The sequence below is a fragment of the Sciurus vulgaris genome, assembly GCF_902686455.1.
Source record: "Sciurus vulgaris genome assembly, chromosome: 1".
Taxonomy (NCBI): Eukaryota; Metazoa; Chordata; class Mammalia; order Rodentia; family Sciuridae; genus Sciurus; species Sciurus vulgaris.
The window spans coordinates 121,370,847-121,386,798 of NC_136461.1; the positions used below are offsets into that span (position 1 = coordinate 121,370,847).

A 15,952-nucleotide genomic window follows, 5' to 3' on the forward strand; every position below is an offset into this window, starting at 1 on the left:
ATCTCTCCATGCCTCACTTTACCTGTGTATGATAACAGCCTTGGAGAGCCATGAAAATAATCCTTCCTCAGGACCCAGAGCTGAACTCATTCACTCTGTTCTCACTTCCAAGCTGGAATCCAGAATTTACAGCCCTTTCTCCCCAGTGCTGCTTTAGGTCTCAGGTGCACAGAATCAATTGACATTCATGTTTTCTTCCTGTTAATTTTTTTCCTCAGTGTTTATACCTAATCCTATCTTTATCTTGTCAAAGACATAGGAATAAACAGTAGTTATTAGTTGTCTTTGGATTCATGCAGCCTGGGGAATCCTCCCTTCCCACTGTGCCCTAGAAAACAGAGTCCCCTAGGATCAGGGCAGAGAGTGCACAGAGGAGGTGGCAGCCAAATGACATTCCCTCCTCATGGTGGGCCATATGGGCAGAGAAATCCCAAATCTGCACCCTGTGGGATGGGATCTGGGCCAGCTCTGTCCTTCCCCTGCATTCCCCAGTCAGGAATGTTGAGTGAAGCAAAGGAAACTGGCTGGAGCTGAGCCAGGTCGCCAGTTTTAGACTCCACTCCATCTTTTATTCAGAGAATGATCTCATCCTTGGTCCTGATTCTTTAAAGGGAACTGCAGGGGGTCTCTTTCCTGCATCCCAGACTGTATTTTATTGTCCCCCTCCCCCCCTCTCTTTCACAGGATCAAAGAAACAGACTTCACCTATAGAAGATTCCCAGATTTTAGGATGTAGAAGCAATACTACATTTGTCCCTTTTGTCCTATACTATCAGTTTAGTCTCTGACCCAGAATACACCTCCTCTCCACCTGCATTTCCTTCTAATTACCCTTACCCTACCCTCGGTGATCCCTAGTTACCCCCATACCTCCCCTCCTCCAGTCCCAGCTTCGCTTACCTCCGACTCATCTGGTCTTATTTTTAGATCAGTGTCTCTCTCTTTTCCTTTCTTAATATGGTGATGAGCTCTTAGGCCTGCATGGGGACAGGGGCTGAGGAGCCCTGGACATGGGGGAGGGGGAGGGAAGGAGCCACTGGGAGCCTGGGGGAGAGGTGTAGGATATGAGAGGATTCAGGCCCTCATGGAGCTGTCCTAGCCTGGGAAGGTTATCTGTCTCTCCTGCCAACCACGGAGACATATTTAGACAGGACCAGGTGGGGACCAAGGGGTGCCAATTTCAGGGGGCAGCTCCGGTTCCCTCCCCGCCCCCTGCTCTTATTCCTACTCCTGACCCTTTTTCTCTTGGCTCTGTCGGCAGTTTCTCCAGGACCCAGCAGTGTCCTCTGTCTACTGCTCTGGGCCATTTCCTACCCCACCCCCACCTGGAGCCCCTAACTCAGGATTTGGTACCTAGGGCCCCTCCCTATCCCCAGCTAACCACCTCTGGACCAGAAGAAGCAACCCAGATCTCTCTACCTCCAAGAGCGCTACAGAGAGGATGGGGGCCGGGATAGTGCCAGGTCTGAGACAGGCACTGCTGTTTTTGTTGGTCCTGGGGACACCTAAGTCAGGGGTCCAGGGGGAGGAAGGGCTGGACTTTCCTGAGTATGATGGTGTGGACCGTGTGATCAATGTCAACGCAAAGAACTACAAGAATGTGTTCAAGAAGTATGAGGTGCTGGCACTCCTTTACCACGAACCCCCTGAGGATGACAAGGCCTCACAAAGACAATTTGAGATGGAGGAGCTGATCCTGGAGGTGAGTGGGAGACTGCAGGCCTATGGCGCATGCCCAGCCCCTCTCTGAAAGCCCTATGGCACAACCCCAGGGAGTTCTTTTGAGGGGTGGGATCTGGAGGTGGGGGTAGTATCAGAGGACTTCTTTCTTGACCAACAGGACACAATTGGCCTGTGGCCTTAGCCAAATGAGAGACAGACTCAGGAACCCAAAAGTATTACCACAGTTAGGTAATTGTAGAAGAGACACTAGAGGGTGATTACCCTTCCATGTTGTAGGAGGCTGGTGGATCTAGGTTTGACTCAGATGGAGGGTGAAAGGGGAAAGGGAGGTTCTTGGGGGCAAGGGAAGAACCATGATGTAGTACTATGTACTGCACTCCCCAATGCCACCAATACACGCTCCTAACCACAACATGCCCCCTCTTAGTACATTTAGGGGCTGCACTCCAATGGGGTTCAAACTGAGCACAAATTTAAGTGCTATTGATATCATATTCTCCTGTCACTTAAGGCTAAATGGTTAAATATCTCCTAGAGACCACCATGCCTCCCACTGATTTCCCTGTCCCCTCTTTCTTCCTCCCTGCTCCCTAATTCCCTATCTGGCTCTACTGGATCAAGCTGGATGAATCCACTGGAAAATTCTTATGGTTGAAGAGGGGCTTCAGAATGTCTTTTTTTTTTTGTAGGATGAAATTCCTCACCCACATCCTGACTTCAGATCCAAAGCAGAAAGGATTACTCTAAAATGAAAATGGAAAAAAAAAAAAAAAGCCTAGAATTGGGAGATGTGGTAGCACATACCCCTTCAGGAGCCAAAAATGTGTTTGAGTTTCCTTGTCCAAGTTTCCTCAGCTCCTTCTCTGGCTTGGTAGTGCAGATAAGCCCCAGTTGTTCGCAGTGTGAAGCATTTCAGGGTGAGACACTGAGACCACAGGCTCTCATTTCTGTGTGCCCCTGCTGGGTGCTAGAACACCCTTCTGATTAATGATGTATTTTTATCCTGAGTGCTCAGTATCCCTGGCCATCCACCTGCCATCTGCCTCCCTTTCCTGTCCCCCTAAGAATCACAGTGGTGCCCAAGTTTTGGGTGGGGTAAAGCTGTGTTCTGTGCCCACGGAAGAATGAATCAGGGTTGAGTGTTGAGCTGGAGGCTTATGGGGGCAGGGACTGTCTGTTCACAGTCTAAGGACTGGTCTAAGTTCAGTGTGAAAGGAGGAAGTTGGGCCTGCATGAGGGGAACTGTCTAGTCTCTGCCAGTCTCCTGTCAAGTGGTGACCTCTACTCTCAACTCTCTGGCCTTCCCCACGCCTCAGTAACATGACCAGACCCTTCACACCCACCAACCAAAATTCTTTCATTGGTATTCACTTGGAAGGATCTCAGGGATTCTAACATCATCCCCACACTGAGCTTGGCCTTTGGAACAGAGTGCAGGGCCCAAACCCTCCAGGAGAGAAGGGTCCCTTAATCACTCGAAAGCCAGATTCCCCAGCATTCCTCAGGAACTGTGCATCGTCAAGCTCAGTGCCTTTATGTTCAACATAATAAGCGTGCTACAATAAATATTCATAAACTTAAAGTTGAACCAACTGCAGAAATCGATGGAGTTGTAGGGAGTTTTGGGGTTTCTGGATCTTAGCATAAGATCAAGGTCAACTCTTAGACTTCCTGTACCCAAGTATAAAGCATGGGGTGGAGAGGAGAGGCAATAAGAATTCCAGGAGCCAGGTGTAGAGGCTGAGGCCTGTAATTCAAGCAGCTTGGGAGGCTGAGGCAAGAGGATCCAAAGTTCAAAGCCAGCCTCAGCAACTTAGTGAAACCATAAGCTGATGATGTGGCTCAGTGGTTAACCACCCTTGGGTTCAATCCCCAGTACTGTGGGGTGGGGGTGGGGGAGGAACTCCATGTATTAACTTTAACCCTAACCCCTCCCTCTAGTTAGCAGCCCAAGTCCTAGAAGACAAGGGTGTTGGCTTCGGGCTGGTGGACTCTGAGAAGGACGCAGCTGTGGCCAAGAAACTAGGTAAAGGAATGGAGGGAGGAGCAAGAAGGGGAAGCAGCCTGTGGGATGCGGAGTCCTAGGGTGGAGGACTTGGGGGGGCCCTGGGTTCTGAGCGGGTAGGGGACTCCTCTACCATGTCTTTTTTGGAAGGAGAGGAGAAAATGCTGACATGGGAGGGTAATGACCTGTGTTGGTGGGTCCCAGCTTCCTCTTTGTTCCTTATCTCTCAGACTCCATACTTAAATCCCAGCATGAGGTGGGGTGGCCTTCTTTATACTTACCTAGACACAGGGCTAGGTGCTGGAGAGAAAGGGGAATCTGGAGAATATAGGCAAGGCTGGAGAAACCCTGCAACCGCCTCTTCCCACCCCTTCCCCTCCAGAACCACCCAGCCACCAGGGGGCAGCATGAGCTCAAGACCAGACTCCGGATGTGGGTGGGGGAGGGGTGGCTAGTAATAATGAAGTCATCTGGTCAGTAATAGCAATGTTAAAGGACAGGACAGAGAATTAGCTACTAGAGTTCTCAGAGGAGATAGCAGGACTACATGTCTCAAGTTATGACAGGCAGAGAGAGGCAGCAATATGGCTAAAATCTGTATCTCCCTGTTGCCTCCCCTTACACCCTAGCTGATGCCCTCATCTTCTCCGTGGAGATCACCTGTGGCCAGGCTAGCCTCCTGGTTCAAGCCACGGTTGTGGACACCAGGGGTGTAAGGGTAAGGGACAGTGGAGGCGGGTGGGACAGAGAAAGGGAGAGGTGGAAGATGTGGGGTCCAGTAGGATGGCGGAGTGGGCTGTGACCCAGGTTTTGGACTAAAGAATCTGTGGGAAGACTATGGTCAGGGCTCACCTTCCATTCACTCCCTAGGACTAATTGAAGAGGACAGCGTTTATGTGTTCAAGGGGGATGAAGTCATTGAGTATGATGGCGAGTTTTCAGCTGACACTCTGGTGGAGTTTCTGCTTGATGTGAGCACTCCCCTGGACTGGATCACTTTGCTTTAAAACTCCACTGCCCCATGATCTTTGCTAACCCCAACTCTATCCCCCACATGACACCCTCCACACATACCACACAACACACACACCAGACACACCACACCACACATGACACACCACATACCACATAATACATATCATGCATATCACACACAAAACACACACCACATGTCACACACTAGACATAACACACATCACACGTGACACACACATAACATGTGCATAGCACACACCACACCATGTATGACACACCACACAACGCACATCACATATACACACCACACACACCAGAGACATAACACACAGACCATACAACACAGCACATGACACACAAGGTCATACACAAAACAGCACAATACACATAACATACCACATACACATCAAACGTGACACACACCACACATTGGTACACCACAAACACACCACACAAAATACACACATCATATATGTCTATCACACAACACACAACTCACACCACACAGTGTACAACACACAGCATACAGCACATAACACACACGGTCACACATTGCCTGTATGTTCTATCAACTTCTAGCCCCTCTTTACTTCCTCACCTTCTCACTCCATCCTCCTCTGGTTCTACTGAGGACAGAAACACTGTCCTTCAATGTCCCTCCTCTTCCAGGTCCTAGAGGACCCTGTGGAATTGATTGAGGGTGAACGAGAGCTGCAGGCATTTGAAAATATCGAGGATGAAATCAAGCTCATTGGCTACTTCAAGAACAAAGACTCAGAGCGTGGGTAACCCTCAGACTCCCTGTTCCCCTCCCTGGTCCCTCATCTCCCCCTCCTCCTGCCTTCCCACCTCCTCCACCTTCCCAGCGTCTTTGCCTCCTAACTCCCTGCCCTTCTTCTTCCTCCTACATGGGGGGCTCCAACATCTGCTCTAATCTCCCTGGCAGGGGTGTCAGACAGGCACCTCCCGCACCCTGACTACAGCCCCACTGTATTCACCCACTCTCAGAGGACTAGAGGGGGTGGGTCTCAGAGTGAACACCTCCTGCCAAAGAAGAACTGGGGAGAGACGCTGGAAGTCACTGATTCCAGACTGACTCTACCTTCCCCCCTCAGATTACAAAGCCTACGAGGACGCGGCCGAAGAGTTTCATCCCTACATCCCCTTCTTTGCCACCTTCGACAGCAAGGTTCTCCTCCTTGTGGCCATACTGGGTCTCCCTACACCATCAGCTGCCCTCTGGCCTCCTCTCCCAATCCTGAGGGGGCCTGGTCCCATCCTATATGCTGGCATTCCCCCCCAAACCCAGCTCTTCCTTTCCCTATAGATTTTAGAGCTGGAGAGAAGAGGGGCTTTAGATTATCCAACCCACTCTTCTCATGTCAAACTGAAGCCCAGAAAAGTTAAGACTCTTGTCCAGCGTCACAGTGGCAGTGACAAGAGCCCAGGTTTTCTGACTGTCTAATGTTCGACACCCCATGATACTGCTTCTCACTTTGACCCTGCATCACCTGCTCTATTCCCCTTACATCTGCTCCCGAAAGGTGGCAAAAAAGTTGACCCTGAAGCTGAATGAGATCGACTTCTATGAGGCCTTCATGGAAGAGCCTGTGACCATCCCAGACAAACCCAATAGTGAAGAGGAGATTGTCAACTTCGTGGAGGAACACAGGAGGTGAGGACCCTCTGAGCAGGGTAGGGTCCTCCTGGGTTAGAACCCCAATCTGTGAGATGGGCTGGGGAACCTTAATTAACTGGCAAGCTGGTGTGCCCTAGATGAACACACTTCTGAGCACTGATTGCTCACTGATAGATACACTGGTAATTTTGCACTGTGTGTGTGTGCGGAGTATTGGGGATTGAACCCAGAGGCCCTCCATCACTGAGCTATGTTCCCTGGCCCTTTTATTGAGACATGGTCTCACTATGTTGCCCAGGCTGGCCTTGAATTTGTGATCCTCCTGACTCAGCCTCCCAAGTTGCTGGGATTGTAGGAATGCACCACCACACCCAGCTCCTACAATATTTTGCAACCCAATACTTAACCATGCACCCTACACAGAGAAGGGCCTCTGTAAATAGGTATAGTTAATTGTGATGTTGATTGTGATTTAAATAATCTCTTTCAACAAATGAGTGCTGGGTTGGGGCTGTAGCTCAGTGGCAGAGTGCTTTCCTTGCACGTGTGAGGCACCAGGTTCGATCCTTAGCACCACATAAAAATAAACAAATAAAATAAAGGCATTCTGTCCATCTACAACAACTACCAAAAAGTCTTTTTTAAAAATAAAAATAAATGAATGTTTAGTGCCTGTGGTCAGACTTGAAACTGCAAAGTATCTTCTGTAGCTATTGTTAAATTTAATCCTTTTTACAACCTCAGTAGCAGGGAGTATGTGTCAAAACTGGGATTTTACCCTGATCTGTCCCATGTCCCTTTTTGTATATGTGTGTGTGTGGGGGGGGGGGGGTGTTACTGAGGGATGGAACCCAGGGGTGTTTTACCATTGAGCTACATCCTCAGTCCTTTTTATTTTTTTTATTTTCAAACAGGGTCTTGCTAAGTTGCTTAGGGCCTCACTAACTTGCTGAGACTGGTCTGGAACTTGAAATCCTACCTCAGTCTCCAGAGTCATTGGGATTATGTGCATGTGCCACCAGAGTTAGCTGTGCTAAGTCCTTTCTCATTTAGTTTTCAAGGGAGATGGAGGGAGTGGGAGGTGAGGGAAGGGTTTAGCCCTCCAGGGGATATTTGGCAATATCTGCAGGCACATTTAGTGCTGGGTGTGTTGCTGGTATTTAGTGGTTAGAGGTCAGGGATACTTTTTAACATTTTATAGTGCACAGGACAGCCCCCCACAACAGAAAATGATCCAGATCCTGCCTGCTACAGGGGTACACACCTGTAATCCCAGTAATTCAGGAGACTGAGGCAAAAGGATCACAAGTATGAGACCAGCCTGGGTCACTTAGCAAGACCCTGTCTCAAAATAAAAAACAAAAAGGGCTGGGGATGTGGCTCAGTGGTAGAGCGCCCCTGGATTCAATCTCCAGCAATGGAGAGAGAGAGACAGAGAGAGAGAGAGAGAGAGAGAGAGAGAGAGAGAGAGAGAGAGAGAGAGAGAGAGAGAGAGAGTAAAGAAAAGAAAACGAAAATCATCAGGCCCTAAATGTCAGTAGTGCTGAGGTTGGGAAACGCTGCCCTATACTCACACATAATTCTTTTCCTTCACAGTACTCCACAACTGAAAATACCCACTCATCAGTATAAATACTACTTATTCTTTTCCCCTAGAGTATGGCCCCCTTCATCAGGGCAGGAACATCTCTGCCTGGGTCAACTCTCCAAGCACCTAGCTCAGTGCTTAGAATGTATCAGACCCTCAATTTAACTGAATGAGTGAATAAATGAATTAATGAATTCCCTGTTTTACTTTTATCCCAAAGGTCTCTCTTCCAGTCCCCTTGACACCCCTTCCCCCACCGCTTTAACCCTGCAGTGATCTGGGCCTATCGCCCAGAGCTTAGGCTGTGCCAGATGGCTTTGTTCTGGACTGCTTGCTGTCTGTGCCCTGGGCCTGACCCACAGGCAGCCTCAGCTATGGGGACCCTTTGGATGGTGATGTCCTTCTCACCCACTAAGTAGCGCCCCTCTGTCTGTCTCTTTAAGATCAACCCTGAGGAAACTGAAGCCTGAGAGTATGTATGAGACCTGGGTAAGTGTCCCTAGCCATGGTCAGGCCCTCAGGGGGGCAGTAGGAGTGGCTGAAGATGCAAGTCCTAGGAACAGCCCACCCTGCTGTTGCTCCTCAAGGCCACCTGCAGAAAGAGCAGTGTGGGGGTGGGGGGTTCGGTTTTGAAGACTGTGGCAGGAATCAGGAGAGAGATATTAAGTAGATGAAGATGACAAGGGGGCAGAGACAAGGATTATAAGAGGAGGTGTGGGGGTTCTGGAGCAGAAAGGGACAGTGTCACTTGGAAAAGGGTTACTATTACAAGAATATACTGGGTCTAGCTACATGTGATGGTGCATGCCTGTGATCCCAATGACTTGGGAGGCTAAGGCAGGAGGATTGCAAGTTCAAGGCCAGCTTCAAGGTGACTCTGAGACCCTGTCTCAAAATAAATAAAAAGGGCTGGGGATGTGGCTTGGCTCATGCTGGATCCAGAAGCTGACTTTTCACACGATCCAGGTTCAAGGAACATCTGGGGTCTGCTGGGCTCTCCAACCTTACAGAGTAGAGTAAGGTCTCCTCTCTGCCCCCCACCCTGCTCTCCTTCTCAACCCCCAACAGGAGGATGACCTGGATGGAATCCATATTGTGGCCTTTGCAGAGGAAGCTGATCCTGGTGAGGGAGAAGCACTGGGACTGGCCTGGGGGCAAGTAGGGGTGGCATGTTGTTTGTTGGAGCACAGGCCTCACGTGGGAGGCATTCCAGGGAGCTTGCAAGCAGCCTGGGGCTAGACATGTGGAGTTGTGGTAGGCTGGGAAATAGATCTGGATTCCTGTTTCCTGTATCCCTTTTCTCTCTGTTCTACCTCACTCTTCGCTTTTCTCTTCCCTTCAAGATGGCTACGAGTTCTTAGAGACTCTGAAGTCTGTGGCCCAAGATAATACTGACAACCCTGATCTTAGCATCATCTGGATTGACCCTGATGACTTCCCCCTGGTAAAGGGCCCTGCTCAGCCACTCCTATCCTAACATGGGACCTTGGACTGTGGCACATTCTGAGTGGGGACTTTGTTTCAGAAATCCTAAATCTTACAGCTGGGGGGCTTGGCAGGCTGCCCCTGTTGCATGCTCAAGGGTGTTGTGGTCAAGGGGAAGAAGACCAGAAGTAATGACAGGGGACATACTAGAGTAGAGGCTGCACAGGTAGCTCACGTGCTTGGGCTGACTCCTAGAAAAGCAGAGTTCTCACCGGCAGTTGGGCACCATAACCCTGGACATGAGTGAACACATGTACACAATCAGAATCATTGCAGAGATTCCACCTCTCTGGGGGTGGTTTTGTCCTCAGTAGACCCCCCAGCACCTAGCACTTACTGTTGGATGAATAACTGAAAGAACAAACAGAAATGTAGCGACATTCGACATTCGTGGTGGTGCATGCCTGTAAACCCAGCAACTCTGGAGACTGAGGCAGGAGGATCCCAAGTTCTAGGCTAGCCTCAGCAGCATAGCAAGACTTTGTCTCGAAATATAAAAAGGACTGGAGATGTGGGTCAGTGGTAGAGGGCCCCTGGGTTCAATCCCCAGTACTGAAAAAAAATAAATAAATAAAAAATAAAACAAACAGTAGCAACAACAAAACTATCTCAGTGTAGAAATGCAGGAACTGAGGGCTAGAGAGAAGTGATTTGCCCAATGTCGCAAGGTCAATCGGAGCAGATCCAGAATCAGAACAGGGGTTTCTAATCAACTTTTCTTTGCAAAGGAGGAGCTGGTGTGCCCAGCTGACCTCCTGATACTTTCCCTTCGGAATTTCCACTTTCTTGGCTTAGCTCTACCCACTGCTTTCAAGCCCTATTGCTGGGGACATCCCCCATCCATTGCCAGTTCATTCTAACCTCTCTCCTTGTCCCTGGGCTGACCCTCACACCCATCCTCCTGAAGTCCTGGATCCCATTAAGCTGCCCTATTTGGATCTCTCCACAGCTGGTGCCATACTGGGAGAAGACATTTGACATCGACTTATCAGCCCCACAAATAGGAGTCGTCAACGTCACTGATGTGAGTTTCCTTCCCTCTATCCTGGTTGAGCTCCAGTCCTTCTTCTCTCTTCCCCTCTAATAGCCAGAAATTGAGCCCTTCCCAGAAGAAGCAGTCCAGTCTGATGGTTGGATGGAAAGGAAGATTCTTGATCAGAACATGCCCCTGTCCCCACTCATTGGAATCAGTTGCTTATCCTTCAAAGCCCAGTTCAAATCCTTTCTTCTCCATGAGGTCCTTCCTTCGGAATCGTTCCCTCCATGGCACTATTGGAGCTCACCTAGCATTGGGAACAAGATTTTTTTTGTTTGTTTGGTATAGGGGATTGAAACCCAGTGGTGCTTTACCACTGAGTTTCATCTTTAGCCCTTTTTATTTTTTGGTACTGGAAATTGAATCCCGGGGCACTTTACTGCTGAGATATATCCTCAGCCCTTCTTCTTTTGAGACACAGCCTCACTAAGTTGCTGAGGCTGGCCTCAAACTTGTGAGCTTGCCTCCCCTTCTTGAATCACTAGGATTACAAAATGTGCACCATTGGGCCCAGGAAAAATAAGACTCTTCTTTTTTTTGGTGCTGAGGATTGAAACCAGTACCTTGTGCTTGCAAGGCAAGCACTCTACCAACTGAGCTATATCCCCAGCCCCAAGATTTTGAATGGCTATTTATATATCCAGTGTGTCTCTTTCATCAGACTTTAAGCTTTCTGTGGGCAGATATTTTCTCAGGCACATGTAGTAGATACTTCAAAACTGTTCATTAAGTTGAATTGCATAAACCATCATCTTTGCTTTCATAGGCTTAATCTAACTGGGCAGGCAAGCATTCTGTTAATAATGAGGTTGGATCTGATAAACTTCATAATAAATATAGAAATAAAATATTAGCAGGGCTGAGAGAAAACAAAGGGATTTCTGCTTGAGAGAATTGCAGAACAATTTGAGAGAAAGTAGCATTAAAATGGAGATTGTAAACTGGGCACGGTGACACACTCCTGTACTCCCAGCGGCTAGGGAGGCTGACACAGGAGGATCACGAGTTCAGCCAGTCTCAACAACTTACCAAGTCCCTAAGCAACTTAGCGAGAGCCTGTTTCTAAATAAAATATAGGAAAAGGCTGCAGATGTGGCTAAGGGGTTAAGGGCCCCTGGGTTTGATCCCTGGTACCAAAAAAAAAAAAAAAAGGAGATTGTATGATATAAAGGATTTCAATAAGTGATGATAAAGGGAAGTCATCTCCAAAATGAGGAAAAAGCAAGCTCAAAAGGTCGAAAGCAGAACAATGAATACCAGGTTTGGGAGTAGGCAATTTAAAAAAAAATTTTTTTAGTTGTCAATGGACCTTCATTTTATTTATTTCTGTGTAGTGCTGAGAATCGAGCCCAGTACCTCACACGTTTGGCAAGCGTTCTACCACTGAGCTACAAGCCCAGCCCAAGAATTTTTTATGATTTTAGTTTTTAGGGATCGCTGAAGACAGTATTGAAAAAGCAGGAAAAACCTTGAATGACTCAGCATGGTGGCATGTGCCTGTAATCCCCGTGATTCAATTCTGAGGCCGGAGGCTGGCAAGTTCAAGGCCAGCCTGGGCAATTTAGTGAGATCCTTTCTCAAAATAAAAAATAAAAAAGGCTGGAGAGGGTAGCTCAGTGGTAGAGTGCCCCTGAGTTCAATTCCTATTACTGCAAAAAAAAAAAAAAAAAAAAAGCCTTGATTGAAGAGCTGATACTTTATTTCATTGACCATGAAAAACCACCCATGATTTTGTGGCAAGGAAATGATAGAGAGGTCTGTTTTTGGAAAATCAGTATAGCAAGAGCAGGGGAGACAGATTGAAGGCAGTTCTTTTGCCATCCAGCTTTGTTTTTCCACTTGCACATGCTGCTCTTTTAATCTATACCTTCACCTAGACAGTTTCCCTGACCATTGAAAGATGAAAGGAAGGGTCAGAGGCTATAAGGAAGGATGTTCAGCATCTAATGACTGGGAGGACAAGTCCAGTGACCTGGGCAGAGCTTAGCTTCCGTGCCCTCCTGTACCATATCCTAGGCGGATAGCATATGGATGGAGATGGACAATGAGGAGGACCTGCCTTCTGCTGAGGAGCTGGAAGACTGGCTAGAGGATGTGCTGGAGGGTGAGATCAACACAGAGGATGATGATGATGATGATGATGACGAGGACGATGATGATGATGATGATGACTAGTTGCTGTGACAACCATCTCCCAGCCCCACCTTGCTCTTCATGTACCCTTGTATCTTCCCTGTCCTTCCCTGAGCTGCTCCAGGGACACAAGGTCATCCTACCATAGGGCCAACTGGGATCTATATATTGGGTGCTAAGACTCTGATCCCCTTCAACCAATGAGGAAAGGAGCTACAAACACCAGCCCAGCTCTCTCATCTAACTTGTTTCTTATCCCACATGCATCTGTATTTATTGTTTCTTCCAACACTCTCCATGTTCTTGCTTGTTGTTCTCCCTATCTCTCTTGTTCCTCCCATCTATGCACAATCTTCCCCAACCCTCTCGAATCTGTATCCATCTGACTGTCCTATCCCTGGCCAGGAGGAAGGAAGGGTACGCTGTTTGGGGCTGCATCTCAGCCATTTCCTGTTAATGTATTCAGGTCAAATGCAAGGGCTTAATAAAGAGATCTGGGGCAGCATAAGCAAGTGTTGAAGTCTCACCCTTGTGGCAGGAGGGAGGTAGCCAGAGAATGGGTGATTGAGGTGTAGGTGTCTTGTGAGGGATGATAGGAGGGGTTGGGGCTTCCTCCAGAGAAGCCTGGATTATTTATCAGCTTCAAGTCAACAAGCCTTTTCTGAACACATGGTGTTTGTCCAGGGCTGTTGTTGGGCTCTGGGAGAACAGAGAGTGCCAGGCCTGTCCCGACTCTAGAGCTGATTAGCCTCACTGAGAAGTAAGACAAGCACACTAAACAATTGAAGAAAAATACAAGGCAATATGTAATTAAGCAATTGTGTGCTGTTTGATAGCACCCTCCCTGCAGTTTTTATTTGAACACTGAGACTGAGCCCTGATTATTCTTTCTCAATGTGGCCTTCCTAAGGTCACCCCTCCTGCAGTCCCCTAATCTGCACTTTTCTCACTGCACTTTGTTTCTTGATGGTACCAGGGATTATATCCAGGTATACTCTACCACTGAGCCTAATTCTCAGCCCCTTTCTATTTTTTATCTTGAGACAGGGTCTTTCTAAGTTGCTGAGGCTGACCTTGAACTTACAATCCTCCTGCTTCAGCCTCCCAAATTGCTCAGATGACAAGTCTGTGTCACTGGGCCTGGCTCACACTGCACTTTCTATATACATCTCCATCCTAGTAATCAACACATTCTATTATAGTTCTTCACTACAGTTCTGTATTCCCCACTAAACTGTGAGTGCTTTGAGGACAGGAACCGAGGCTTTCTCCTTAAATCCACAAGGCCTGTACATAAAATGTTGTCTAATATTTATTAAAAGGATCACACTGCACTTTCTATATACATCTCCATCCTAGTAATCAACACATTCTATTATAGTTCTTCACTACAGTTCTGTATTCCCCACTAAACTGTGAGTGCTTTGAGGACAGGAACCGAGGCTTTCTCCTTAAATCCACAAGGCCTGTACATAAAATGTTGTCTAATATTTATTAAAAGGATCACACTGCACTTTCTATATACATCTCCATCCTAGTAATCAACACATTCTATTATAGTTCTTCACTACAGTTCTATATTCCCCACTAAACTGTGAGTGCTTTGAGGACAGGAACCGAGGCTTTCTCCTTAAATCCACAAGGCCTGTACATAAAATGTTGTCTAATATTTATTAAAAGGAGGAACATGAAAAAAAATGTAGACTCAGAAAAGAGAGATCAGAAAGGCCTTGATGACTCCCCAGAAGAAGCAAGCCTCTTCTAGGCCTCAAATTGAAGAATGAGACATGGATGGAAGCAAAAGAGTTGGAAAGGGGACATTTCAGTCAGTGGAAACATCAAAAACACTGGCAGGCCGGGAGTGGTGGTGCACACCTGTAATTCCAGCAACTCTGGAGGCTGAAGCTGGAGGATCATAAGCTTGAGGCCAGCCTTAGCAATTTAGCAAGAACCTGTCTCAACAATAAAAAGTCCTGGAGGATATAGGTTAGTGGTTAAGCACCCTGCGTTCAATTCCCAGTACCAAAACCAAAACCAAACCAAAACCAAACAAAAATCCAAAAACAAAAACAAAAACAAAAAAAAAACAAAAAAACACTGACAGGAAGTATTTGTAATATTGGGGGCATGGAGACCATAGAAACAGGAGGAGAAGTCCTTGAAGTTGGTAAGATTAGGGGAGGGGAGATGATGGAGGTGCCAGAGGCGAGGAGCCCAGCTCATAATCAGAGGCTGTTATTATCAGAATGAAGTGGAAAGAACCTGGACCTGCATGGTGGTCATGGGAATGGAGAAGAGACATTGACTTTTATGCAGTGGGGATCTCCTAGGCCTGGGCCTATCAAGAGTTCTTTGCAGGCAGGACCCACAGTTTCTCCAGGATAGGACCAGGCTGGAAGGAACACAAGGAGTTGGGGGCAGGGAGGACCAAACTGCTGAACGAGCCCATATATACAACAAATTCTAGTTTTCATGGAGCAGGTGTAAAGTTATTGCTGGTATACTGTGAGGATGTCTAAGTATGGAAAACTGAGACCTGGGGTTAGTTTTCCAGTTTTCACTTTCCACAGATGAATCCAGGAAGTGTTCCTAGAGAAGCAGCAGGAGTATAGAGAATAGAAACCATTTATCCATCCAACTAGTACCCATTAAACAAATGTTTAATAAGCAGTACAGGCACTAGTGTCATATTATTAAAATGTTATTAAGCTTACTGGAAGACCCCAGATTAAACAATAGTTCCTATTTTTTAACCACCCATCTGTACCAGTCTCTAGAGTCATGCTATTTCTGAATCTCAGAAGAACCCTATAAAACTGGCACTCTGGCATCCCTACCTTACTGATGAGGACACTGAAGCTTAGGGGCATACTTTGCCTAAGGAAAGAGTCAAGCAAGCATGAAACCCAAGTCCCTGTGCCTTGTTGCCTGTCTTATTTCATTCAGCTACTATATGCCTGTGGGTAAGTCATGCAGTTAATTCAAAGATGAATTAACAAAATAGGTTTTGGCTCTATGACATGCAGCAAATGAGATGCATATACAAAGGCAAATTATGAGGGTGAGTTACCCTCAGAGGGGCAATGATGGAGCACACTGAGGATGAGGAAGAGCCAAGAGAAAGGCTGTAAAGTCCAGAGTGGCAGGAACATGAGCTGCTTCCAGGGGCAGTGTGGATCTAAGAAAGTAGGGGCTCATCTGAGGCTTCTGGAAGAGTGTCTGCCAGGTGGAACACTAAGATTGCTCACCCCTCTTCCCAGGGCCAGACCCTGCCAGAGTTGAGATGACCCCTTCTGCTGGAGATGGGGGAAAACAGATGCTTCCCCAATTCTCCCTTCCCTCTTCTCAGTCTGGCTGAGAATCTGGGGGAGGAAAGTCCCTGAGGTGGAGGGGAAGTGAGAGCTACCA

General features: G+C 47.5%; 1 protein-coding gene and 1 long non-coding RNA gene across 6 annotated transcripts in view; one reads left to right on the forward strand and one right to left on the reverse strand.

Moving 5' to 3' along the window:
* Positions 1–15,952, reverse strand: part of LOC306642972 — a 34,354-nt gene that overhangs the window by 13,371 nt on the left and 5,031 nt on the right. For 2 of the 5 annotated variants that reach the window (XR_013758763.1, XR_013758764.1), the window contains exons 1-2: positions 901–1,021; positions 23–243 (exon numbers count right to left, since the gene is read on the reverse strand). The exons of 1 other annotated variant lie outside the window; for it this stretch is intronic. This is a non-coding gene — a long non-coding RNA (uncharacterized lncRNA). Of the gene's footprint in view, positions 1–22; positions 244–900; positions 1,022–2,487; positions 3,445–15,952 lie in introns of those variants that run through there. 2 more of the 5 variants (XR_013758762.1, XR_013758765.1) reach the window with 2 other exon arrangements.
* Positions 1,275–13,052, forward strand: CASQ1 (calsequestrin 1). The gene is made up of 11 exons (XM_079108402.1): positions 1,275–1,702; positions 3,625–3,709; positions 4,559–4,659; positions 5,333–5,444; positions 5,779–5,852; positions 6,208–6,338; positions 8,334–8,379; positions 8,959–9,013; positions 9,234–9,334; positions 10,325–10,399; positions 12,428–13,052. Exons 1-11 carry the CDS (start codon positions 1,442–1,444, stop codon positions 12,584–12,586), a joined length of 1,200 nt encoding a protein of 399 aa, XP_078964528.1. The 5' UTR covers positions 1,275–1,441; the 3' UTR covers positions 12,587–13,052.